The sequence below is a fragment of the Brassica napus genome, chromosome A3 (assembly GCF_020379485.1).
Source record: "Brassica napus cultivar Da-Ae chromosome A3, Da-Ae, whole genome shotgun sequence".
In the NCBI taxonomy this organism is placed as follows: Eukaryota; Viridiplantae; Streptophyta; class Magnoliopsida; order Brassicales; family Brassicaceae; genus Brassica; species Brassica napus.
Window position 1 is genome coordinate 24,115,625 of NC_063436.1, and position 26,266 is coordinate 24,141,890.

Genomic DNA, 26,266 nt, shown 5'->3' on the forward strand with positions numbered 1-26,266 from the left:
ACCTTGCTATACTACTACACTCCACCAAATTTTAGCAGAAAAAAAACCTTATTACTGTACACACTTCTGTCTTTTTTTACCGTTTCTTTGTTTATTAATTAATGTTCAACGTCTTTTACATAAATTCTACTCTATATTTCCATTGTTACAATACAAATCCAACAAATCAATCTACAAATTTAACCCATTCTGTCTTTCCCTAATCTCACAACTCAGTTACCACTGGTCTACTGTCTGAAATCCAGCCATCGAGCACAAATGCAGCAGAACCATCAACTCAAAACCGACCAAACCGCTTTTGTCTTTGCTTAGATGTATGTGTAGGGCTGAAAAAGTCTAGAGTCAGATTTTTTGTTGGTTTTCTACGTCTCTGTGGAAACAACTCTCTGTGACATTTCTAAGCTCGACCAAGAAGAAGATTGTGAGCTTCTATAGGAAACAAGATAAATGATGAAACTGACGTATGTCACTACTCCAGCAAAAACCAGTAACCCAACAAAAAACCCGTTCGCTGCAGCCATGAAGAAATCAAGAAGAAGATACCCATTTATCATCATGACAAACACCGCCACGGTCCACGCTAGCTTCTACAAAGATCCAAAACTGACTCGTTACAATTCACATTACAACAACAAATAAAAACGAAAAAAGAAAAAGAAAAAGCTTACCTCAAGCGAAGGTCCGATTTTGAAGACACCCATGATATGTTCATTAGAAACCATAGTCAAAAGAGGAATAACAGCGAAAGGAATCTGCATCGACTGAAGAATATTAAGCCATTCGTTTAAAACATCAAGCGACCCCTCTGATGTGTTGAACATAAGAGCTACAACCATAGTTGGCACAATAGCAAAGCTTCTTGTTATAAAAGCTGATAGCCATTGTTCCATCTGAAGATCTAAGAACCCTTCCATTATAAACTGTCCAGCGTAAGTTCCTGTAATGGTACTGCTTTGTCCAGCAGCTAACAAACCGATCCCCCAGATGTAAAGTATGGGGAAAACCCCGCCGCCATACTTCTCCTGTAGGTAATGTCCTGCGTTAACCAGTCCTATACTATCAGCTTGCTTGGTTCCATAAAACCCTTTAGCGAAAACCGCGGTTACAAAGAGATTGATCATAAAAGAGACGAAAAGCGCGGCCGTTGATTCGATGTTGTAGTAGTTGAGAGCTTCTTGAACTCTGTGTATGTCCTTTGGGTTGGTCTTCCTGGACTGCACTAAAGCGGAATGCAAGAACACATTGTGAGGCGTTATTACGCATCCCACTACTCCAACAGCTTGTCTGATTGTCTTTGATCCGAGCTTCGGAATTAGAATACCTTTCAAGTCATCAAATAAAAAAAAAAAATCAAGAACTAGTATCAATAAAAGACAATGTCACATTCTTAAAATTTTAAGTACCTATGATTAGTTCTTCTCCGCTCGGCTTAGTTTCATTGAACATCCAAGCAAAGGAAAGAGCCATTGTTGCGATCAAAACCGCGAAAAGACCTTCTAGTTTCCTCATTCCACACTTCTCCAAATACGAAATCAAGAAGCTGTTATATCACAAGATTAACATAAGCATCTGATTCTCTTCAATTTCTCCTGATATGAACTAAATCAAAAAGCTATTTCACAAGAACACACATAAAAATAGAGAACATCTACCTAACTTGCTTACCACTCAAAGGGCATGATACAAAAACAAACAACAAAAGATAGAGGGAATATCACCAATTTTGACCTAACTTGCTTACCTATCAAAGGAAATTATACAAAAACACACATGAAAGATAGAGAGAATCAGCAATTTTGGCATAACTTGCTTACCAATCAAACCACATGATACAAGAAAACACATCAAAAGATAGACAATATCATCAATTTTGACCTAACTTGCTTACCAAGCAAACGACATGAGAAAATAAAACACAATTAAAAGTCACCAATTTTGACCTAATTTACTTACCAATTAAACCACATGATACAAGAACACACATCAAAAGATAGACAATATGATCAATTCACCTAACTTGCATACCAAGCAATCGACATGAGAAAATAAAACACAATTAAAAATCCACCAATTTTGACCTAACTTGCTTACCAATCAAGCGAGGTGATGATAACACCAGCCCAAATAGGTAAAAACCCACGTGTCAATATCTGAAGAGCGATCGCGCTTCCGATGACTTCCTGAATATCAGCTCCGATCAAAGCAACCTCCGCCATGAACCAAAGCAGTATCCTCGCCCACGACGGGTACTCGTTACGACATATCTCAGCCAGATGCCGACCCGTCGCCACACCGATCCGAGCCGAGAGAAGCTGAATGAGAAGTCCCATTAGCGTGGCCCATAGAAGAAGCCACAGAAGCGAGTATCCCGCCACGGCTCCGGCTTGTAGATCCCCTTCGATGTTTCCAGGGTCTAGAAACGCGATGCTCATTAGAAACCCAGGTCCCGTGAATTTCCATAGCTTCGCCCACGAGAACGGAGGAACTGACTCTAAGGTGGTTTCTCCCTCCTCTTCTTCTACGGTCAGTACCTGATTCTCCGGTGGCTCCGCCGGTGATTCGTTGGGATCGTCGGATTGAGAGGTTTCGGGGAGTAGGAGACGTTTGAACTCGCCGTTACTTTCGTTACGTTTCAAAGGGCTGTTCACTTGGCGGGAAACGGTTGGATCCGTCATGTTTTGTAACGGAATATTCTTTTGGCGTTTGTGACGATTGTGATTTAGTCAAGAAAAGTCAAATGTCAAAACAAAAAATCGATTTTCTAAAAAAAATGAATTATAAATGTTGTCAGTAATTTCTATTATTAGTTGTTTCTTCACGAAATTTAGCAGAATAATTATTGGTTTAGAGATTTTTACGGACTGAAAGAAAATAAGCTGAACAAACCATAGACCGGAACCGGTTAAATTATAGATATTCATCAACCGGTACAGAATCATACCAAAGCTAAGCAGTTTTCAAGCAAAGCCAATTAAAATGCATAACTTGGTGGAAGTCCAATAATTTAATTACAAACTCATTAATGTTTTTATATGGAGTTGAAGTCTCAGAAAATTTGATTTATTAAGACATCTCCAACCCATTCTTTTTTTTCCACTCTAAAGTAGAATTTAAAGTAAAAATGTTCCAATGATACTCTTTTTAAGTTATTTTTTGTTTGTTCATAATTTTATTTTCCATTCTAAAATATAGTATCATTGGAGTATATCACAACTCTATTATAGAGTTACACTATTTTAAAATGAAAAATATGGTGAACTATTGGAGATGGTCTTAACAAGCATACATATTATTTTTGAAAATCTTTTATGAAATTTTTAGCACAGTGAAAATAAAATTTGTAGGCGTGTATATTTATGAAAACGGTTCAATCACGTACAAGTGTGATTTTTTGTAAAATACTAATAAAATAATAAATTTGTTAAAAATCAGACCAAAACCGGTTAAATTATAAGATCCCTCTTAACCAGTACAGAATCAGACCAAAACTAAGCAACTTTCAAGCAAAGCAAATCAAAAGCAAAACACAGTTTGTTTCCTAAAAATAAAGCAAACATCTTCAAAAGTATTTTGAATGTACGAAATAAAAAAAGATCTTAGCTTAGGGACACAGACCAAACCCCTCAAATAAGCAAGAGACTAACAAGTCTTTAGTTGGAGCAACAACCTGTTTTCTTCACAGCAGAGACATCAAGATCAATCTTCTCTCCTTTAAAAACATTACCCGAGTTTGAATCATCACCAGCCTCCATTGCTTTCTTGCTCACAACTTGGTGAATCTGAGTGAGCACTTCCGAAAACGCGTTCTCAACGTTAGTAGCTTCAAGCGCTGAAGTCTCCATGAAGTAGAGTGATTCATTCTCCGCAAAAGACTTGGCATCTTCGGTTTGAACAGCTATAAGATGACGAAGATCGGATTTGTTTCCCAAAAGCATCACGACTATGTTTGGTTCGGTATGGTCACGGAGTTCCCTAAGCCACCTCTCAACGTTTTCGAATGTGGAGTGTCGTGTAACGTCGTAGACAAGAAGTGCCCCAACAGCTCCTCGGTAGTATGCACTAGTGATCGCACGGTACCTACAAACATGACCATAATAATATAAAAGCTATCTTATTGGTCAAAAGTAATCTACAAAACAGCTAAAATTTCACACAGCACATGTTGGTTTATATCTGCTGCATTTCAAGATAAGCTGGTCCTAAGATCTACAATGACAGAGCCATAAATTCTAAAGGCGAAGGAGTAAAGAACTATGATTGAGAAGAGACACAAGTCACACAACAAACCTTTCTTGACCAGCAGTGTCCCAAATCTGGGCTTTGATGACTTTGTCCTTAACATTCAAGCTACGAGTGGCGAACTCGACGCCGATCGTGGACTTGGACTCGAGGCTAAACTCGTTCCTGGTGAAACGAGAGAGCAGATTGGACTTTCCAACGCCCGAATCACCGATCAGAACCACCTTGAAAAGGTAATCGTAATCGTCATCCGCTTTGTAACCCGCCATTAAAACTGCTCACGACAAGAAGAAAAGACTAAACTTCACTTTTTTTTTTTTTTCTCTTGGGAATCAAAAGTCTTCCTAGATTAACAGAGCAAGATAGAGACTGTTATGAAACTAGGGTAAGACTTGTGTCTTTCTACATCTACGCACAATTAAACTGATATGGCATGGGTGAAAAAAATGTTGAGGAAAAGACCAAAACATCCCTGATGATTCGTCTGATCTATGGCGTTTTACCCTTTAAACTAGGGGTACAATCGACATTCACCGGTTAACGCCTTTCTTTTTCTTGAAAAGGTCACAAAGTGGTGGCCGTCATGTTTACATTGGTAAACGGCGATCATAATTTTAGTCACAGTAGTTGGCAACGGCGATCATAATTTTAGTCACAGTAGTTGGCATTGCCAAAAAGTATGTAAACTATGTCAACTGTCAGAATGATGATGATCTAACTCCTAAAGTCCTAAATAAATCCCTTATATATTAATTGAGGAACATTTGAAAAGATGTAACCTCAATTTTGTATTAATTAAAAGAGACCCCAATGCATAGGTGGCACTCAATTAGGTAGTCAATTACATTCAATTGAAAAATAAGTAGGTCCACATTCGATTTTTATATGTTGTTAGATACATAAGTTGGTCAAACTATATGATATAATGATATGATATGATATTTTCTTTCCTTAAATAAAACCTACGGAATTACCATAAATGACTAATATATATATGACAATTAATGAGTTTAATAATAAAGATTTGATAACAATGTATATCTCCTCCATCATTTTTTGTTTAATTTTATATTATTAAAATAAATTAAACAATAAAATTAGCTATAAAAATAAAATTTAGATTTTTTCGTATATGTTATATTTTAAATTTTTAAAAACGACAATAAATGACTAAAACTATTAAAATTATTATGTTAAAAATTAATGATCAATGGTTTAACATTTTTATTATAAGAAGATACACATGATTTTAAAACCATATGAGTAAAAAATATCATTTAATAATAAAATAAATATATATATATATATATTAAACACTATATACCATAAGATTACATAAATATTTTAATATTAAAACTTTCAATGAATTTTCAAGAACATTTATAAATTATAAACTTATTAAAGATTTCAGATTGAAAATTTTGTTATCGATGATTTAAATATTTTGTTATAAAACGATATGAACGATCATAGAACCGTATGATTATAAATTCTTATTTAATAAATAACTATACAAAATATACTATTCCTAGAAAAATAGGTTGGTCCATCTTAACTTATATTACACTTTTTATTAAACTAAATATCGAATTGATAAATAACGTACCAAAAAATGTTGTGCACTTTCCTTAAATAAAAGCTACGATACCTAATATGATTAACGTATATGTGAAAATTAATTATAATGAATAATAAATATTTGATAACAATTTTTGTATCTTAGTTCTTTTTTTTAATTATATATTATTAAAATATATTTAAAAATCACATTAAATATATAATAAAAACATTTATAATTTTTCTTATATGTTATATTTTGAATTTTTCAAAACGTCTATAAATTATTAGAAATTTGAAGATCCCCACTCTGAAAATTTTGTGATCAATAGATTATTTTTTTTGTCATAATAAGTTATAAATGATCATAAAATTGTATTAATATGAACTTTTATTTAATATTATAAGAAGATACACATTATTTTAAAACCATATGAGTAAAAAATATCATTTAATAGTAAAACATATATATTTTTATATATATATATAGATTATACTATATACCATAAGATTACATAAATATTTTAATATTAAAACTTTCAATGAATTTTCAAAAACATTTATAAATTATAAACTTATTAAAGATTTCACATTGAAAATTTTGTTATCAATGATTTAAATATTCAGTTATAAAATGATATGAATGATCATAGAACTGTATGATTATAAATTCTCATTTAATAAATGACTATATAAAATATACTATTCTTAGAAAACTAGGTTGGTCCATCTTGACTTACATTATATTTTTTATTAAACTAACTATCGAATTGATAAATAATCTACCAAATTTTTTTTTGCACTTTCCTTAATTAGAAACTACGAAATTACCTAATATGATTAACGTATATATGAAAATTAATTATTATGAATAATAAATATTTGATAACAATTTTGGTATCTTAGTTCTTTTTTTTTTAATTTTATATTATTGAAAGATATTAAAAAATCACATTAAATATATAACAAAAATATTTATATTTTTTCTTATATGTTATATTTAAATTTTTCAAAACGTCTATATATTATTAGAAATTTGAATATTCCCACTCTGAAAATTTTGTGATCAATAGATTATTTTTTTGTTATAATAAGTTACAAATGATCATAAAATATAACGCATATGAATTTTTATTTAATAAATATTCAAACTAAATAATATATATATATATATATATATATAAACACTAATGATTTAAATCAACAAGATTGGCTGATCAATTTAGTCGTCGAGTTGAAATCTTTCAAAAGTATGTGAAAGACTAAAGTCAAAGTAAATATGGATTTAGAATAGTAGTAATATTTTACTAACCAAATATCAAAAAAAAACCGAACCGAACCGAAACCAACCCGATATCCGGATTGAACACCCGTAATCCAAATGAAGCCAAACTATTGTTTCATTCTCCAAAATATAATAAAAATAATAACTTAATCCCGCGCAAGGCGCGGGTCTTATCCTAGTGTACAAATATTTTAAGAAACAAGTCTCAACAATCCCGGTTCGTTTTCTTCTCTTTTATTTTGGTCTTGACTCTTGAGGCTGTGAATCAAACTTGCAACATAACTGAGGAGACATGTGCTACTGCTCAATGATTTGTAACTGATGAAACTTGGAACATAACTGTTTTATTTTCAGAGAGATATTTGCCACGTGAAAGTGCTCAATGATTTGTATATGAGCAATGCGATTATGCTACATATACTCTGTAATCATCTAATGTAAACTCTGCCCAAATCATTCTGTGTATGCCAAAGCATAAAGGATTACAAAATCTATGTTGTCGCATCAAAAGAACTGCTTATAAAAAATGCGTCTGCCGGGAGTCGAACCCGGGTCTATTGCTTGGAAGGCAATTATCCTAACCGTTGGACTACAGACGCTTTTGTTGGTTCAAAAGGATACAATATAATTTGACCAAACATTATCGAACCTTTGTTGTGGTAATCCTTTGGAAGAGATTTACGCCAAAGTTTTGTTTAGGGTTAAGGATGTAGAAAGTGTTAACTTTTAGAGTCTTATGTATATTGTGATTGGCTGCGAGCAGATAAAACAAAGCTCTGTAAACTTTATCTATGATGTGATTAAATTGACTAATTATTTTCTCTAGTAGTACTTCAACATTCATTTGACCAGAAGTATAAGCTTATTATGTAATATAGCACGTAGATGATAGCTCAAGTAACGATATACATGAATACTAACCTTAATTCCATGAACATTGTTATTCCAAAAGGTATAGAATTGTTTGGTCATTAGTTACATTGGCATAGATTCCTCAAAATCCCATCATTGGTTGCAGTGCCGTGCCTAGACTATATGGAGCCTAAGGCAATTCTAAAAATTGGAGCCTTAATAATTTTTTTTTTTCTTTTTCTGATTGTCAAGTTAGTAAACATAAATATGAAAATAGTTAATGAAAAATATTTATTAAGATTGTTTACATTTATTCAAAAGAATGATGACCCAAAAAATTCACACCCATGCTAATTAAAAAAAATTAAAAATGTACTTGCGAAGTTATAAAAGCATCTAACATTATAATACCAAATGAATAAGAAGAGTATATGATAAAATTATGAAGAAAAATAAAACATATACATAAAACAATCAATAAGTGAATATTCAAAAGCTAAAGCTATATATAGAACTTAAACCGGAAAATGATGATACTTCCTCCATATCACTTTAATAGAAAAAAAAATTGTTTTATTTTAATGTTTTCAAGTTTCTATGTTAAAAGTAAATGCAATTTTATGTTTTTGACTATTTATATTATGCAGTATGATTTTTTATTGGCTGAATTATCTATACTTATTTGTTGTTTTTAGACAAACGAGTAAGATTGAATGAAAATTTGCAATTTGTTAATCAGTGTGCAAAAACCTTAAAACCCACTTATTTTGATACAGAAAGAATACAATTAAATTTGTAGAGAAGTATTAATAAAAATAGACATATACAAATATTTTTAGACCAATTGATTGTAAAAATGGAGCCCCAAAATTAACCATATGAAGATGGGCCTGCCTGAAGCAGTTGCCTCTTTTTTTAACACATAGGCACGGTTCTGATTGGTTGTGAAACTGAAAATTTTGAATTTATATCGTATAGACTAAACATCACCTTATAAATTGCAATATACACAACTTAAAGCTTGTATTATGTTTCATACTCATTAAGCTTCTTAACAATGTATATGACGAAAAAGGTCTCTCTTGAAAGCAAAAATCAAAGTCACAATGTTCAATTGCCTAAGAAGAAACATTCACTACTTACCATCCATGACCGCTCAACTAAATATCAAAACTTATTTGTTCAGTTGTAGTTTATAATTGTTTGAGATGTGAAATAGCAAGAAATATTGTTTATTGTTATTGTCGCTTTTCGGTATTAAGAGGAAATGAACGTTAAGTTTATAGTCCACCAGTTTCGTTCTTGCAATATCCACCAGTCTTAGAGTCACAACCTTGAAGACAACAGTTGTTGTAACTAGGGGTGTCGATTCAGGCCGGTCCAGCCGGCCGAAACCTGCTAAGTCCGTAAATATTTGAACTCCGCCTGGTCCGAAAATATTTTGGATCTCAAATTTAAAGTCCGGCCTGGTCTTTATAAGGCTATAGTACTTTTCGAGCTTTTTAGAACTTTCAAAAAATAATTTGTCATAGTCAATTCTGTCGTTTTAATACACGTGAATTTTTATAAAAATAAGTTTCAAATGTTTTAAAAATATATAAAGTGAGTTTAAACTTTTCTTCTTTATCAAAAATAGTTTACTTTTCCGTATGTTTTAAAAATTTTTTATAAAAAAACCAAATTTAAATAATCAAATATAGATTAAAACTAAATATATAAGAGAACAAAATTTATGATAAACATGATTCAAACGTTTCGTACTTTGTATTTTGAACAAAAAATATGTTGTACATAAAAGAAGAAGGTACATTTGCAAAATTTAAATGTGACACTTGTAATGATCAAACAATAAGATATATTAAACACTTTCATATTGTTGTATTAGAGTTTGGATCAAAAATATTTAAATAATATGTTACTTTGATTGCAAATATGATAATATTTGAACTAAAATACAAAGTTTTGAATTTTTGGACCGGCCTTAAGAGGATAATGAAACTATAGCTATATTTTGTGAATAAATAAAAAGTTGTAAACAGTTTTATGATTATATCCTGAAAAATCTACTGATGTATTTACTTTTAAAAATTAATTTTAATTTAAAAAAATTGAAAGAAAATAAATTTAAAGTGTGTAAATTTAAAAAATTATAAATCAAATAAATTTAAATTTAATATAATTAAATTATTTTCCACATAGATAAGTGAATATAGATTGTAAGCATGATTAATTGTTCATTAGTTATGATTTGGTAACATATGTTCAATAGTTCAAGTAATGTTAGTTATTTTAGGGTCAAAATTTGGAATCTAAAATATTTTCTTAAATTAAAATTTGACATATATTAACCATTTTATAAGTTAATTTTATGTTTAGGGGAAATTTTACTTATACACTTTTCTTGATACTACTTTTCACTTATACCACCACTCAAAGGACATTTTCATAAATACCACATTCATTAATGTGTAAATGACTAAACTAACCCTACCTTATCTTCAATCTATCGTCTCCTTCTTCTCTACCGTCATGATCCTTCTTCTCTCTCCGTCGGATCCACCGTCCTTCTTTTCGAGATCCATCGTCTCTCTCCCCGTTGAGATCCTTCTTCTCTCTTCGTTGAGATCTGTCGTCATCTCCGTCGAGATCCGTCGTCGTCTCCGTTGAGTTCCATCGTCACTCTCTCTCACGTATCTGGTGATAAGCAATTACGAGAATCACGATTCAAAACCTCAAAGATGTTGGCTCCTCTCCACAATTCACACTGGTATGTTTCTAATTTGTGTTTTTTTTTGTTCGATTCAAGTAATATTTTGGATTTGTTCTTTCTGTTATAAAAAAAAATCAACGAAGGTTGGTTTATAACTGGTCGATCTAAGAGAAAGAGTTTCGATAGTGAACATTGAGTTTTCAAAAAATTATAAACTTTTATAAATCTGGGTTCAAGTAATTTTAGGATTTTCTTTCCTCTGTTATTCAAAAAACAAATAAGATTGATTTAGACTTGTCATTTGAATAGTTCTGGTTAGGAGAAATATTTTTGAATAGTGAACATTGTATTTTAAAGAATTAGAACCTCTTATAAATCTGGGTTTTAAGATATTATTGATAGTACAACTCAATGCTTTACAAGGTTTTATAAAGAATCTTTAGACCATGATTAAAAGTTAACATCATCTTTTTATTTCGTCTTGCAGTTAGATAACAATGAATTTTGCACATCTTTGAGATTGCGTCCGAGGATTGATGAAGCTAGAACAGAACCACTAGACAATCTAAAAGTGATTATCCAATCGGTGTCCTGGTCAATAATGTGAAGCATTTTATAAAAGATTATAAATGTAGTTTTATAAGGGTTTATAAATTAGAAGTTTGTAGAGACTTATAAAACGTTGTTTATTCTTTATTACTTCTTATGGTTAATACAATGCTTGGATTTCCTGATGAATACAAACATTTGGTGACCCCAACACATCCTGATCTTGATGACATGAATTTTAACAGTGTTGTACAATTAGTTCAACAAGGATATAAAATGAAGAAAATTTAATGGGAACAAGGATTTGTAGATTTACTTTTTGCAACATATGATATAGGAAAATAACACATGAAAGAAGATAAAAATGAAGAAAAAAGAAAGCTGAAAAGCAAATAAGAGTTTGTAAATCATTTATAAAACGGTTTGTAAAGTTTATAAGCTATTTATAAAGGTTTATAAATTATTTGTAAGAGTATCTAAACCATTTATAAAGGTTTATAGAACAATTAATAATGTCTATAAACCATTTATAACTGTTTATAAAAACATAATGAAATTTTATAAACAATTTATAAGGGGTATGTATACAATTTATATGGTTTATAGGTTTAGGAATCAATTAGAAAGTCTCTTAAATAATTTATAAGAGTCTCTAATAATTAATGAAGACTTATAAAAATCATTTATAAGAGTTTGTAAAATAATTTATAAGGGTTTATAAGGATATATAAATAATTAATAAGAGTTTATAGATCATTTATAAAAATTTATTTTTTATTTTTATGAATTTTATAAACCTATTATAAAGGCTGATAAAACAGTTTATAAAGTATATAAACTATTTATAAATGTTTATTACAAAAATTATAAAAGTTTATAAATAATTCATAAGGGGAATGTATATAATTTATAAGGTTTATATAGGTATATACATGTTTATAAATCAATTGGAGGTCTTTAAATCAATTATAAGAGTCTATAACCATTTAGAAAGGCTTATAAAACAATTTATAAAGTATATAAACTATATATAAATGTTTATTACAAAAATTATAAATGTTTATAAATAATTTATAAGGGGTATGTATATAATTATAAGGTTTATATATGTATATACATGTTTAGAAATCAATTGGAAGTCTTTAAATCAATTATAAGAGTCTATAACCATTTAGAAAGGCTTATTAAACAATCTATAAGAGTTAATAAAATAATTTTAAAGGGTTTATAAAGGTATGTAAATTATTTTCAAGGTTTATATAGGTATATACATGTTAAGAAATCAACCGGAGGTCTTTAAATCAATTATAAGAGTCTATAATCATTTAGAGAGTTTTATTAAACAAGGTGTTATAAAAGAAGTTATTAAACAAGAGTTCATCGTATATATCTATAGAACAACATATAAACGTGTGAACATGAGAAGTCTTGTGTTGTGTTATCCTATATTCTTTGTAAGACTGTTACCAAAATACATGAATATTATGCTTGGATAAGGTATCTTTACACGATTAAAAGTTAACATTATCTTTTTATTTCGTTAGGCAGTTAGATAGCAATGAATTTTGCACATCTTCGTGATTCATCTGAGGATTTATGAAGCTGGAACAGATCCACTAGACAATCCAAAAGTGATTATCCAATCGGTGTCTTGGTCAATAATGTGAAGCATTTTATAAAAGATTATAAATGTAGTTTTATATGGGTTTATAAATTTGTAAATTAGAGATTTGGGAAACTTATAAAACTTGTTTATTTTTTGTTACATCTTTTGGTTAATACAATGTCTGGATTCTCTAAGGAATACAAACATTTGGTGACCCCAACGCATTCAGATCTTAATGACATAGATTTTGACAGTGTTGTAGAATTAGTTCAACAAGGATATAAAAAGAAGAAAAGTTAATGGGAACAAAATTTGTGGATTTACTTTTTGCAGTATATGATATAGAGCAATAACACATGAAAGAAGATAAAAATGAAGAAAAAAGAAATTTAAAGGGCAAATAAGAGTTTATAAATCATTTACAAAAGTTTATAAAACATTTTTGTAAGTTTATAAGCGATTTATAAATGTCTCTAAGATCTATGGTTCACTTTCTCAGATCAACCAATGGGGGTAGATCTATGATTATTGATGAATGTAAATAATTTATAAATTTATAAACTATTTATAAAAGCAATTTATTAACTATTTATAAAAGCTTATAAAAATGTTATGAAAGCATATATTCAATTTATAAGGGGTGTTATAAGAGTTGTATAGGTTTATAAATCAATTAAAAGAGTCTATAACCATTTAGAAAGCTTTATAAAATAACTTATAATGGTTTGTATAATAGTTTATAAGGGTTTATAAAGGTATATAGATAATTTATAAGAGTTTATAAAAATAATTTATAAAATTGATACACCATTATAAAATAATTTATAAGGATATGTAAAATTATTTGTAGGAGTCTATAAACCATTTATTAAGACATATAAGATTTGTAAGTTCGACAAAGGAGGTTTCTTCGTTCGTGGAGCTGAAGCGGTGGGGTCTGAAGCGGTGGAGCATTGTTCGTTGTCCGCATGTGCCTCAGAATCTGCCACGTATCATCATCTCTTTATAAAACATGCACGTGTTCTTTATTTTTATGAATTTAATCTTGTGTATCAAAGTGTTGGGCTTTAAGACGAAAGACATGTGCCCATAATTTCAGCCCATGAGGCTTAAATGAAAAGAATGTTGACAAAAAAAAGATTTGTAAGGGTTTATAAAAGATTTTAATGGGTTTTGAAGAGTTTGTATAGGGTTTACAAAAAAATATAAAGGTTTTATAAGACTTTATCAAAAGATTTATAAATAGTTTAGAGAGTCTTTTTAAGCTGTTAGAGAAATATCTATTCAGCCAAAAAACATATCAGAAGAATCAGGTTAGTGGTATTTTGAAGTGTTACAACTTTTTATTTCATGAAATCAGGTGTAGAGTTTATGACAAAGCGTTGTAAGTATATTAAGAAATGAAGCATTGTTAAAAGATAGTTGCTTGTTACTAGTACTTAATCTGAAGGATGAATGTTTCTTGAGACATTAAGAAACATACATTCAGAAAGAAGTCGTTATAGTCTTCTTTGAGTGTGAATTCAGCTGAATCAAACCGCCGAGCAAGAGGAGTAGAAGGCATCATCATCACAGAGCCATGGCGGATTGGGGAGCACCAAGTTGATGAGCTCTTCAAGCAATCAGCAGACTTGAGATATTTTATTTTGTTTTACAAGAATGTATAAATTGATTCATATAGGTTTATAAATAGATTTGTAATACTTTATAAAATATCTACTGCAGTCTATAAGTTAATTATAAATATTTATAAACTAATTTATAAAGCTTTGTAAATCATTTGAATCTAGTTCCAATAGAGTTTGTACTTGCAAAACTCAGTTTTTGTTAGTTGTTACTAACATGATCTGAGAATATCAAGGCTTCTCCATATTTCATTCTTCTATAAAAGAAACGATTGGAACCACACTCATTTACATGTCGAACTAATCTCTTCAACTATGCAACTCGTAAGAGAATATACAATTGGTTTAGTATAAGAGATATCTGAAGAAAATGAGAGAGAAGGATGTATAAAGAAGCCAACTCTGCAATTTTTATAAAGAGTTATAAATATTTAATTCTTTGATCATACAAACCACATTCTTGTTCAGAGTTCCTCTTGCTTCTTCAAACAGCTCACCAACCTCGTCGATCTTTAAAATCTGAGCGCAAGCCAATCACATGTTATTCATACGCATCATCACTCACTTCCAAAAACAAGATTCAAAAATAATATGCTTTGGTAACTCAACAAACTCATGCTCCATCTCCACTGCTTCTATAGATATTATACACAAACAACACATAAAAAATGAATCTCATATAGTACCAAACATAACATTACACTACCAAAACACCAACCTTCCACCTCATATACTGCACATACTAAACCTTGCTAGTCAAACTACAAATGGTATCATTGTATTACCTCAAGAAAGTGAGGTACTTGATATGTATATCATCACACATATTCTCTACAGCATCCTTTAAATCCAAAAGCTCATACCACACCTTTGTAATTTCCTACAACATTAACATATCAACCAAGAGAAGAAGAAATCATGGAATAATCTTAATCTTAAATTATTAATTTCTCATGATTTAAATATATGTTAAGTTCTATGTATTTTGATTGCTAACAGATCAACAGTAAGATTCCAAAGGACCCAATTTATAAGGTCTTATAAATTTGAGATTTGAAAACTTCATGAGAAAAACTTCAAAACTTCGTCTTCTTTCCTAGAAATTGATCGAATTTGATATACCAACCTACAATTACAGAAAGAGACGAAAATCACCATATATTATCCTCTTACCTTTGTTAGCGTTTCTTAGGTGTTGGGAGAGAAATCGTCTTGTTCGTTTGAGCTTGTAAATTATGTTAGCTTCGTGGAGAACTCGTCATTGGCGTGAGATCCATCATCTAGGGATTGGAATTGGAAAGGATGAGTTCACCTGAGCAGGCGAAGACATGAGCTGAGGCGAATCGAAGATGTCAATATACGGCGGCGGACTCGTAAGAAGAGGCGTTTGATCACCAAAGGCTTAAGCTGCTCGACACGTTACGAGCTGTCGGAACCATCAGATCTTCACCAGACGAGCATGACGATGCAGCCGATGGGAACAGCTATGGAGGTGGATATAACAATGGCGGATTGACGATTCTCGATGAGCATCGAGCTCAATTCGGCGGTGACGGACTCATAAGCGGAGGCGTTGGCCAGGTTGGATACGATGATGGGTTTTCCATTTCTTTTGATTAGTTAGGGTACAATAGTTTTTTACCTATTAAAATTTTAATGGTAAAATTGAAAAGTGTAAAGTTGAAAAGTGGTATTAAGAAAGTGGTATTAGTGGCAATTCCCCTTATGTTTATTGATATCTAATTGTGCCGAAATAAACGATCATTCCAATATACCAAACCAAAAATATTGTTTATGTCACGTGTGAAGTTTTTCAACACCGTCTATTGAATAATGTATGTTTCCACCTACGTTTGGTGTCTACTCAGCATCATCGAAATCTCTTAACTGGCGCCACAAAAAAACTATCACTTATTTTAGAAGGTGGGCTGTTAAGCACTTTTTTGTTCTTTCTAAGCAATGTAATAATATAAACTACATTTGTGCTAGGTTCTTCTAACCTATCTGCAGTTTAAGGATCAACTAATATTTTAAATACATTTGTAACACTGAATGTTTTTCAGTATCCAGAATTTTCCAAAAAACAACTATACCTTTCAGATGCTATATGTTCATTTGCTGTCTGAACTAAATCTGATGGTCAAATACTTGGTTAACTTACCAAAACAGATGGTTTGGTTTTAGTTTAAATTTGAATAAAAAAGTTGTGGATTAAAAAAAATATTTTACATTATATTTACTATTTATCTAGAAATTAATAAACACATTTTATTAGGTTCGTATATTCAAATAACTAATATTACAATATTTTTCTATCAAAATCGCACTATTTATTTTATTAAAACCGTACTACTTTTTTTATTGAAACCGCACATGTCTCACAAATCGCATGAACCTTACCGTACTTTAATTCCGTCCATCTTATATTACCAAATCCACGGTAACCATTCGTACCATTTATATATATATATATATATATATATATGTATAAGGAGCATACAATTATATTATATTTTGAAGTAGAAAAAAAGAACAGGATGAAAGAGTTTAACATAGAGTTTATATATAGTTTTAATTAGCAGTAGCAGTGACAAACTTTGTTCGTCAGTTTCTTCTTGCAAAAGCCACCTCTCTTAGAGGCACAACCTTGGCGACACCACTTGTTGCAATTTCTATTAACACATACTCCAACTACGGGGTGATCGTTGCAACACAATGAGACTGCTCCTTTGTTGGGAGAAAAAATCGAACCATCACTCACCAGTTCTGTAGCTTCAACATCTGCAACACAAACACATGTTCAAGATTTGTTTTGACTTTTGGGGAATAGCAATAACAAACAAATAAATAAATTAATAAAATTTTATAACGATTTAGATCCAATGAGACTAACCTGCAAGTAAAAAGGAAAGAGCAAGGAAAGCAAAGAAAACATATCTTGACTGAATCATTTCTAAAACTCTCTTTTTTTTAACACTATAACTAGAGTTTTAATTCGCTTATGAGAAGCGCAGGTTGAAATAATGCTTCTTTGTTTTATATATACCGAAAGATTTCACTTCCTTTGGTGAAAAACGTAAGCATTAAACTGTATGTTGACCGCATATATTCAGCATTTAATAGTATCAAAATTCTCTATCGTCGTCAAGATATTAAACGCATGTTTTAAAAAAAAAATATTAAATCGTACGTTGCAATTTGCAAACCAACGATAAACATTTTGGAAAAAAAAAACGACTGTTTTCAATAAAAGGTACGAGTTCTAAAATATTAATATTTATGATTTGTTTCATATCATATGATATATGTTGTTTGTCGAATATACACTTCTAAAATATCACGATGGTTGATATCATATCATATGTTGTTTGTCGAATATACATTTATAAAATATTAATATTTGTGATTTGTTTCGGTTTTACGGATATTGTATATTAATATTTGTTTTGCTTTGTAGAGTTATGGATATCCGAATTCTATGTTCAGATCGAAAATGATAACAAATCAAATCAACATTTACAGAAATTTTGTCCAGTCCTACATACATGTGCACATTGACGTGAACACCTATATACCTAAATATTCACTACAAATTAGGATTCTAATTCTATTGAAAACTCGAATATTTTTTTATTGTTTTTTCACCATCGACCAAATTGTAATGAAATGATTCGTATTAATAATTTTTTTTTCAATTATTATCCAGATTTGATTTGATTTTTCATGCATTTAGAAATTATATTATTAAATCATTGGTTCGACATCATGACTGTCTAAAATTCATATAACATGTAACTAAACAAATAATAATTATTTTTGGCTACCATTGAAATAACTAAAAACTTCAATTATTTTAATCGAATAAAAAAATAAATATTAATTTAGAATGATAATTATATTTTAGTAGATTAAAAAAAACTTAAAACCGAACTGATATCTAGATTAAACAAACCTAATATCTTTTTATTTTAAGAAATAACAAAATTAATAATCTTATCACTCACGAGGCGCAGATTATTACCAGTGATATGTTATTCAAACAAAACATTCCATATTTGCATTGGTGAATGATCTTATTGACACATTTGTTTAAAACAGAAATTGAGACATGGTAAACAAAAATCGAGCTACTATCACCGCTTCACTGTCAAAAGGTGACTTTTTTTACGTAGTCGTTGAAGTCTTAAATGTTTGTACAAAATCAGTCAAAGAAATTTGGGAAACTATGTGTTAATTGATAATTATATCAATTAAAGTAAAATTAATTTACAACATTTACTCTTCTTTATCAATATCGCTATCAACAAGTTTGAAATAGTCGTGAAATAATAACAAATAATAACGTCTTGTCCCTTTAATCATATGGTAGGTCTCCAAAAGACATAAAAAATAATCTGAAATTAAAGTTAGATATCTCATACACAATTTTGTTATTTTTGTAGTGAGAAAGATAATATTTATGAACCAAAATTAATGTTATTAGCTTAACTAGAATAATACAATAGGCAAAGTTTAAATCACAAAATCAAATGACGTTCAAAAGAAAACTAATATTAAATATTATAATTTTTAAGTCTACATGATTTAGAACATCTCTAATGGTGATACCCCTATTGGAATCCTTAGAAAAAATGTTTTTCTGCTTTTTTAATTATTATTTTTTTCAGATAAAAAAAAATATCTACTAATGGACTGCCACATATCGTGGGTGCCCACAAATAGTGAAAAGATTCACTAAGAAATAGTTCTTTTTTTTGTGACACACTAAGAAAGAATCCTTATTTAAGGATTTTAAGGATTTAATTTTTAGCTTTTATTGAGGTTCACTGATTATTTAATTATTTTTTCTTTAAAGATTTCCCCTTAAAGATTACCATTAGAGATGCTCTTAGTAAAAAGTATATTTTTTAAAGATATGAAATGAGGTATTTTTTCTAGTATCCCTTTTCAAATGGGAAAGTAGAAGAACCTGAAATAAGCAAATTTGATAATGCTTCAATGTCAAGTCTTTACAATATAAGAGAAACAAAAAACTTATTTAAATAATAATAAAAACCTTTAATATCCCCATTTTGATGGGTATATTACAATAGAAGAAACAAAAAATAAAAGTCAACAAAATTAAATTAAAATCATGGACAAGTTGGTGGTGGATGACACAAACCATACCTCAAGGTAGGTGATATATCCTTATGGAGAGATTTTAGCTGTTCTTCAAAATCAGGACCACACATCAACTTCACTAAATCTTTAACTTCCAGATAACTCTAAATTTTATAACTTTACCATCTTCATGATTATAATATCTCTTAGTCTAGGACCAGGAGAGAGCAGGACCAGTACCAATCATATTGTTATATCGGTCGGGCTGATTTTATACCGGTTTTGCTAAATGACTAGGGATGTAAACATGTGAATGTAACAATTGTATAGCCAAATGAATCCATGAGCTAAGAGCTCCATCTTCAGACAGCTAGTACAAACTAAAAGATAGGATGATTCTTGTGGTTCTTGGGTTTGTCACGTTACTCAGAAAGAAGAGAAAGAGAGAGGGAGCCTAAGTCTTTGTCATCAATGAAGTTTGTTTTTTTTGATAGATAAAAACTGGTCCCCTACATTGGTATTAGTTCCATAACATACCCAGAGATTACAAAACCAATACTTAGGCTAAAAGTGGTCACATGATTCTTCAGGCGACTTTGGTTCTCTTTTTTTTTCCAAACTGCAACTCGCATTTAGCCGTTAAGACAACATTTTTTTCATCTCCCTATTAAACACAAAGGCCTAACCATATAACAACATTAACCTCTAGATATATCCCTTACATTTTTCTCATATTGTTTTCAGATTCTTATATCATTTAGGATGATGAAATGGGGAAAAAAGAAACCTATTTCTTCTTCTTCTTCTCCAGGGTTGTCTCGTGCTCATCATGTTTCTTGGTTTTCAAAGCTGACTGGTTCTTCTGACTTAAAACTTGCAAAAGAGAAGAAGAAGCAAGATGATGATGAAGCTATCCAGAAGATGTCTTCAAAATCTTCCTTGAGTTCTACTAAACGTCAAAATGATACTCATGAGAGTAGCAAAAGGTTACAAAGAGTATCAGCAGAAAAGGAGAACGCTACAACAAGATCAGCAAATATGGAGTCAAATGAGAAGTTTGAAGAGATAATGAGCAGTGTGAGGAAGAAAGTAAGAGATTTCCAAAGAGAGACAATGGATGGAGACAAAGAAACTGTGATCATGACGCCAAGAATTCAGGTGAACAGAGATAGGCAGCAGAGATGTGAGAGACGTGATCAAAAGCTTCTCGAACAAAAGCCAAAGAGACCAGAACAGAACACAGAGGTTAAAGTGAAGAAACCAGCGAGAAGGACAGGTACAAGTAACAGTAGAGAGACTCTTGTGGCTCACCAGTGGCAGCATCTCAAGGAAACAAAACTAAGAGAAGTGAAGCTGAAGGCTGACAAACAGAGGAAATCTATGTACCTAAGAAGGGAGCTAGGGACAAAAGAAAACAGCAAGGTTAGAGTCTTTTCACCAAGATCATCCGAAAAATGCAGAGTCAAAGCTATTGAAGACTTGAAGAAGGCTAAACTGAGAGCAAAGGAGCAGGAGATGGAGAATGAAAGCTTTGCAGTAGTGAAATGCTCGAGCGATCCTCAAAAGGACTTTAGAGATTCAATGATTGAGATGATCATGGAGAATGGTATCAATCGCCCTGAAGAACTCAAAGAGCTTCTGGTTTGTTATCTCAGACTCAATACTGATGAGTATCATGACATGATCATCAATGTGTTTCAGCAGGTGCATAATGATTTATTGATGTTGGTGTAGAATAGTAATATAAAGATCTATGGATGATTAATTATTCTGATTTGTTAATAGTTTACACTTTCTAAGATGCAATTCTGATAATTTCATACTTCTTTGGTTATAACGAAAATTTGATAGCACGTCGTTTACTGGTTTATTAGTCCTTTGACTTCAGTCATGCTACATCCAGGCTTCTTGCTTACTCTTTGTGCTCTCACCTCCATAACAGTATCCCATCTTCCACTAGAGGCACAAGTTTGACATCTGAACATGACCTGAAGTCTCCCTGGAATCAGCTCCAGAAGAAACAGAGGGGCTATATAAAATCGTGATACCTTAAATGACATGTTCCTTTACTTAGAGTAACTTTATTGCAAAGGTTCTTAACATTGAGTATCTCACAAAGATTAGTACAGACAATTATATTTCAATGAATGAGGTTTTAAATGGTGAGATATTCACTCAAAAACATCTCAAAATATATAGTGCTAAGAATATTTGCAATGGAAGTGTTCTCATGCTCAGGACCAATAAAACGCAAAAGAAAAATACCGGTTTTAAGCATAAAAATTCATGAGCTTGTTCAATCACCGACACAGATTTGCATGCCAACATCAGGTTTGTGCATAGAGGTTGCTGTTTTATACTCTTATTCAGTTTTGGTTTAGCAATTTTTTAATCATACGAAACTCAAACTCCCAAAAATTGAACAAAAAATTATATCAACTAGGTGACTTTCCCGTGCCCATACACATGTATAAATATTTTAAAATTAATATAATATAAAAATATTAATATTATTATTTTAAGTTTAGTTACTTTGTAATTTAGTTAGACATGTAATTCAGATATGTAATATATAGTTAATTTCGTTAATGTTTGGATATATCGGATTGTGTTTATTTTTTCAAATTTTACCATAGTATTTTTTTGGGCGGAGTAAAATTTTCAATTAATATTTTTCTTTACATTTAGACTTTTGATTTTGGGAATAAAAAACCTGGATTTTTTTAAATTGCTCATTTTATGGGATATACTGAGTTACATATTTCTTCAAATTGATGTATAATACTTCTGATTTTAGTTAAACTAAATTTGATTAGTTTTATTTATTGTGTTATCTTAGTTCTTCATCTTAAATATGTACTTATACTTTGTAATAATCTGAAAAATAGATTGACATAAATAACATATTTTAATGAAGTAAAAACTGTTTTTTTTGTGAACTTCGTTTTTTTTAATGAAGTAACATTGTATATAAAATAAATGTTTATTCTCGTACATTTATAAGAAAAAAGATTTTCTTTCCTTTTTGAAAATTTATTTTTCGTTTTTTTATTATGTGAATATTTTTATTATATATGTTATTGGAAAATATTAAAATTGAAACAAAAATTAATAAATGAATTGACATAAATTACTATATATTTTTATATAATGGATTAAATATTCCTTTCACTTGCAATTTTATATATTCACGTTAGGTAGAGATTTTCTTTTGGAAACAAGAAATTTTATACTTATCAAAAATGTATTATTCCTAATTAATGTAGGAAATTGTATAGCTATCTTACTAACTAACGTAGTAAGATATATAAATATGTAAATAAATAATTAAAGGAAACATATACTTTGTTAAGGCGACTAAATTTAATCTTAATAATTTAACATTAATTTCTAATTAAGGTAGTAAGATATGTAAATATGTAAGTAGGAAAAAGGAAACACATGTTTAATTAAGTTGACTAAGATTAATTATATATGTAAATATGTGACTGACGTGAAAAAATTGTCTTTTTATATAAAAATATTTTTAATGCAAATAAAGTTGAAATTTTTTATAATAACAAATTAAATTCATTAAAGATATCAGAGTAATAAACTATCGTGAGAATTAACATGAGCGTGACACATAGTAAACTGACTTCTCAAATAATATTATAGAGATTTATATAATTACATCATTAACAATTATTATTAATTTGTATTTACAAGAAATTTGACAGTTGTCTAGAAAACACTTTTCCGTTTTTAATCTGTTGACTTACTAATTCTTCTTAGGGCTTCTTTTAAACGTGTATATATACGCATATTCGTTGAAAAGTATCAGATATAAATACAATAAGCTTTGGTTAGAATACCTAACGCTGGTTTCACAGCTTTGTAAGGAACTAATCAGACATCACAAGTTGACATGGATGAAGGAAAGATTCCAGAGAACGCCAACGAGCATAAGCAATATCAAATCCAATCTTTCAGCGTCTTTTTTTGCTTGAGATACTCATGGGTTCTTTATTCTATGTTTTAACCTAATAATTGCTTTATTGTTCTTTGTTATGCATGGTGATAATAGATTGCCCAGGTCCCCTAGCCGAAACTGCTGGAAAGTCAGAGTCTTGCGCAGATTGCCCTAATCAACAAGCATGTGCCACTGGCACTGCTCCTACGGGACCTGATCCAGGTTCAAATCTACCTTGTGACAATTAGAACAATTATTATGTTAGATACCAGTGTGATATTAAGCGATATCTTGGTTAAGATTTGGTTGCTATAGCTGAAAGAATGGCTTCCGTGAAGCACAAGATACTGGTTCTTTCTTGCAAAGGAGGGGTTGGTAAGAGCACATTCTCAGCTCAGCTCTCGTTTGCCCTAGCAGGAATGGGCCATCAAGTAGGCCTGATGGACTTAGATATATGCGGGCCAAGCATGCCGAAAATGTTAGGACGCGAAGGGCACCTGCTTCACTATAGCAACTACGGATGGAGCCCGGTTTATGTGGAACCCAACCTCGGTGTCCTGTCCATATCATTCACGCACTCCGAGTCTGATGATGAGCCTGCCATCTGGAGAGGTCCACGCAAGAGCGCTCAAATCAAAGAGTTTTTGAAAGAAGTTGACTGGGGAGATCATATTGATTACCTTGTGGTTGATACCCCACCAGGCACCTCAGACAAACACATCACCATCGTCCAGTGTCTTTTAGACACGGGGATCGATGGTGCTATCATCGTTACAACTCCCCAGGAAGTCGCCATGGCCGACGTTAGAAAGGGAGTGAACTTTTGCAAGAGAATTGGGGTCAATGTGCTAGGTGTAGTGGAGAACATGAGTGGTTTAATTCAACCGTTGAGTGATGTCAAGTTCATGAAGCTGACGACAGAGACCGGCTCTTCCGTTGACGTGACGCAAGACATGATCTCTTGTATACGAGAGAATGCACCTGAGCTTCTAGATGGTGTCTTTGCATGGAGCCAAGTGTTTGACAGCAGCGGAGGAGGTGCTGAGAGAATGTGTGAGGAGATGGGAGTGCCGTTTCTAGGGAAAGTTCCTTTGGATCCACAGCTTGGCAGAGCAGCTGAGCGAGGTAAGTCATGCTTTGAGGGTAACAAGTGTTCTGTCAGCGCGCCTGCGCTTAAGAGCATCATAGAGAAAGTTGTTGCTTCCATAAAGATGAAGGAAGACCTGAGTGGAGGAGAGAACAAAGAGACCCCATAAATCGATGTGACAGCAGCGTTTTTTCTATATAAGTGAGAGCAGCCTTTGTTTGTGTTAAGGTGTTTTATGTAAGTTTTTAGGCATTACTTCACATGTCGAACAAGAGTTTTGAACTACAACGTCTAAGATAAAACAAACAGATGAAAGACAGAAACAAGAATTAGATTTAACCGAAATTGAATCTAAATAGGTATGTACTGAAGAAAATCTTCTCAACATGAACCGACACACATGTTAGGTAATTCTTTGTAAAACCTGATCCTAGATAGGTGGTTTATATATATATCCAAAATAAATTGGACAACAACTCAACAAGATGTGTATCATGCGAACTAAGATTGTGAAACCCGTTATGTGAAACACCTAGAAAGTATTCAGACTATCTCGATAATTTTTGCGTGCTTCACAGATTTCACAATTTTGGTTTGATATCCAAATTTATCTCTAATAGTTTACATTTGCATCCGTAATTCATGTGTACAGGCTTGTATCTTCTTTAATCGCATATTTGTTAGCCGCAAGCCTGCAACCATCAATCACTTTGCTTTACATGTTATTACAGTATGAAAATAGTTATCAGTCTCTTTTTTTTTTTGTAAGCTGTTATCAGTCTCTTTTTTATATTGTAATTTCAGTCTGTTTTTAATAAAGAAAGCATGCAAGGTTTCGTTTCTTGATTATTCAGTACGAAATTCAGGCCTAACAATGCTACACTCATATGCATGGCCATTACCCAACACAAGCCAGCCCTGCAGCAATTTGTAACAAACCCTTCAAAGTATTGTAATTTTACCTGTCTAACAACAGCTTACCTATGAAATTTAACGACCAATTAACAACGATTGTTTATGAGGACTTTACAACGAAAGAAAAACTTTACAAATGTATGACTATGCTTCTGTAATGTCAAAAGATTAACTAAGAATTATGATTCGTTGTTAATTCGTCGTTTTTAATTCATCGTAATCCCCAGCTAATGACAAATGTAGCTGTCGTTATGTGCATGCTTTCTTGTAGTAATATCGCTGAAAGGTAAAAGATTAATTCTAAAATATGATTAAATTGCATATTTAATCATAATCGTACTAAACAGAAATTCAATAAATCGAAAAAGACACCCTTCAGTTTAGTTTAAATTTAAACAAGCAGAAGGAAACGATAGATAAATTAGACATGATTCTTGTTTTTTTTCTGGGGACATTTGCTAAAACTAACCCAAATATTCAAGTCAAATGTAAAAGTGTACCCCACTTTCAGTCAATTGTAAAACCAACCTAAAGGAGTAATGAAAGTACTATTTAACCCTTATGACCAAACAAAAAACAGAAATGTATTTTACGTTTCTATCATTTGGAAGTCTACATGTAATAAAAGAAGTCTACATATATATAGACTTCCTACGAAGTCTATTTTATAGACTTGTTTTGTAGTCTACACTCTAATTTGATCTAATAATTTAATTTTGAAAATGTATAAAAATAATTATTGTGATATTTTTAACTAATCATCAATATAATGGATAATATGAAATA

General features: G+C 31.1%; 4 protein-coding genes and 1 non-coding gene across 6 annotated transcripts; 2 read left to right on the forward strand and 3 right to left on the reverse strand.

The window, feature by feature from the left end:
- Positions 1–198: 198 nt before the first annotated feature.
- Positions 199–3,409, reverse strand: LOC125607120 (metal transporter Nramp5-like). The gene is made up of 4 exons (XM_048776862.1): positions 2,092–3,409; positions 1,404–1,540; positions 669–1,321; positions 199–587 (listed from the first exon to the last, which is right to left on the reverse strand). Exons 1-4 carry the CDS (start codon positions 2,673–2,675, stop codon positions 363–365), a joined length of 1,599 nt encoding a protein of 532 aa, XP_048632819.1. The 5' UTR covers positions 2,676–3,409; the 3' UTR covers positions 199–362.
- Positions 3,410–3,513: 104 nt separating this feature from the next.
- LOC125607119 (ras-related protein RABA1d-like) lies at positions 3,514–4,632 on the reverse strand. The gene is made up of 2 exons (XM_048776861.1): positions 4,288–4,632; positions 3,514–4,077 (listed from the first exon to the last, which is right to left on the reverse strand). The coding sequence occupies exons 1-2, from the start codon at positions 4,506–4,508 to the stop codon at positions 3,651–3,653; spliced, it is 648 nt and encodes a 215-aa protein (XP_048632818.1). The 5' UTR covers positions 4,509–4,632; the 3' UTR covers positions 3,514–3,650.
- A 2,976-nt stretch (positions 4,633–7,608) lies between these two features.
- TRNAG-UCC lies at positions 7,609–7,680 on the reverse strand. The gene has a single exon. It is a non-coding gene; the product is annotated as a tRNA-Gly (tRNA).
- A 12,281-nt stretch (positions 7,681–19,961) lies between these two features.
- On the forward strand, positions 19,962–22,320 carry LOC111213290 (transcription repressor OFP5-like). Of its 2 annotated transcripts, XM_048776864.1 has the most exons (2): positions 19,962–21,230; positions 21,469–22,320. In XM_048776864.1, exons 1-2 carry the CDS (start codon positions 20,289–20,291, stop codon positions 21,484–21,486), a joined length of 960 nt encoding a protein of 319 aa, XP_048632821.1. In that variant the 5' UTR covers positions 19,962–20,288; the 3' UTR covers positions 21,487–22,320. The 2 variants fall into 2 exon arrangements, with proteins under 2 accessions (XP_048632821.1, XP_022570732.1); XM_022715011.2 differs by lacking the exon at positions 21,469–22,320 and having other exon boundaries at positions 19,969–21,379.
- Positions 22,321–22,811: 491 nt separating this feature from the next.
- On the forward strand, positions 22,812–25,842 carry LOC106359724 (cytosolic Fe-S cluster assembly factor NBP35-like). The gene is made up of 2 exons (XM_048776863.1): positions 22,812–23,700; positions 23,779–25,842. The coding sequence occupies exons 1-2, from the start codon at positions 23,580–23,582 to the stop codon at positions 24,732–24,734; spliced, it is 1,077 nt and encodes a 358-aa protein (XP_048632820.1). The 5' UTR covers positions 22,812–23,579; the 3' UTR covers positions 24,735–25,842.
- The last annotated feature ends 424 nt before the right edge of the window (positions 25,843–26,266 follow it).

What these genes read in the sequence shown, in the direction of transcription:
- LOC125607120 (XM_048776862.1), bottom strand. Translation starts at nt 2,675, where the DNA reads ATGACGGATCCAACCGTTTCCCGCCAAGTGAACAGCCCTTTGAAACGT. An exon ending in ATCATCACCTCGCTTGATTG is followed by an intron (nt 1,541 to 2,091) that starts GTAAGCAAGTTA and finishes GTGATATAACAG; the next exon opens with CTTCTTGATTTCGTATTTGG. An exon ending in AAATCGGACCTTCGCTTGAG is followed by an intron (nt 588 to 668) that starts GTAAGCTTTTTC and finishes GGATCTTTGTAG; the next exon opens with AAGCTAGCGTGGACCGTGGC.
- LOC125607119 (XM_048776861.1), bottom strand. Translation starts at nt 4,508, where the DNA reads ATGGCGGGTTACAAAGCGGATGACGATTACGATTACCTTTTCAAGGTG. An exon ending in GACACTGCTGGTCAAGAAAG is followed by an intron (nt 4,078 to 4,287) that starts GTTTGTTGTGTG and finishes TCATGTTTGTAG; the next exon opens with GTACCGTGCGATCACTAGTG.
- LOC111213290 (XM_022715011.2), top strand. Translation starts at nt 20,289, where the DNA reads ATGATGAAATGGGGAAAAAAGAAACCTATTTCTTCTTCTTCTTCTCCA.
- LOC106359724 (XM_048776863.1), top strand. Translation starts at nt 23,580, where the DNA reads ATGGTGATAATAGATTGCCCAGGTCCCCTAGCCGAAACTGCTGGAAAG. An exon ending in TCCTACGGGACCTGATCCAG is followed by an intron (nt 23,701 to 23,778) that starts GTTCAAATCTAC and finishes ATCTTGGTTAAG; the next exon opens with ATTTGGTTGCTATAGCTGAA.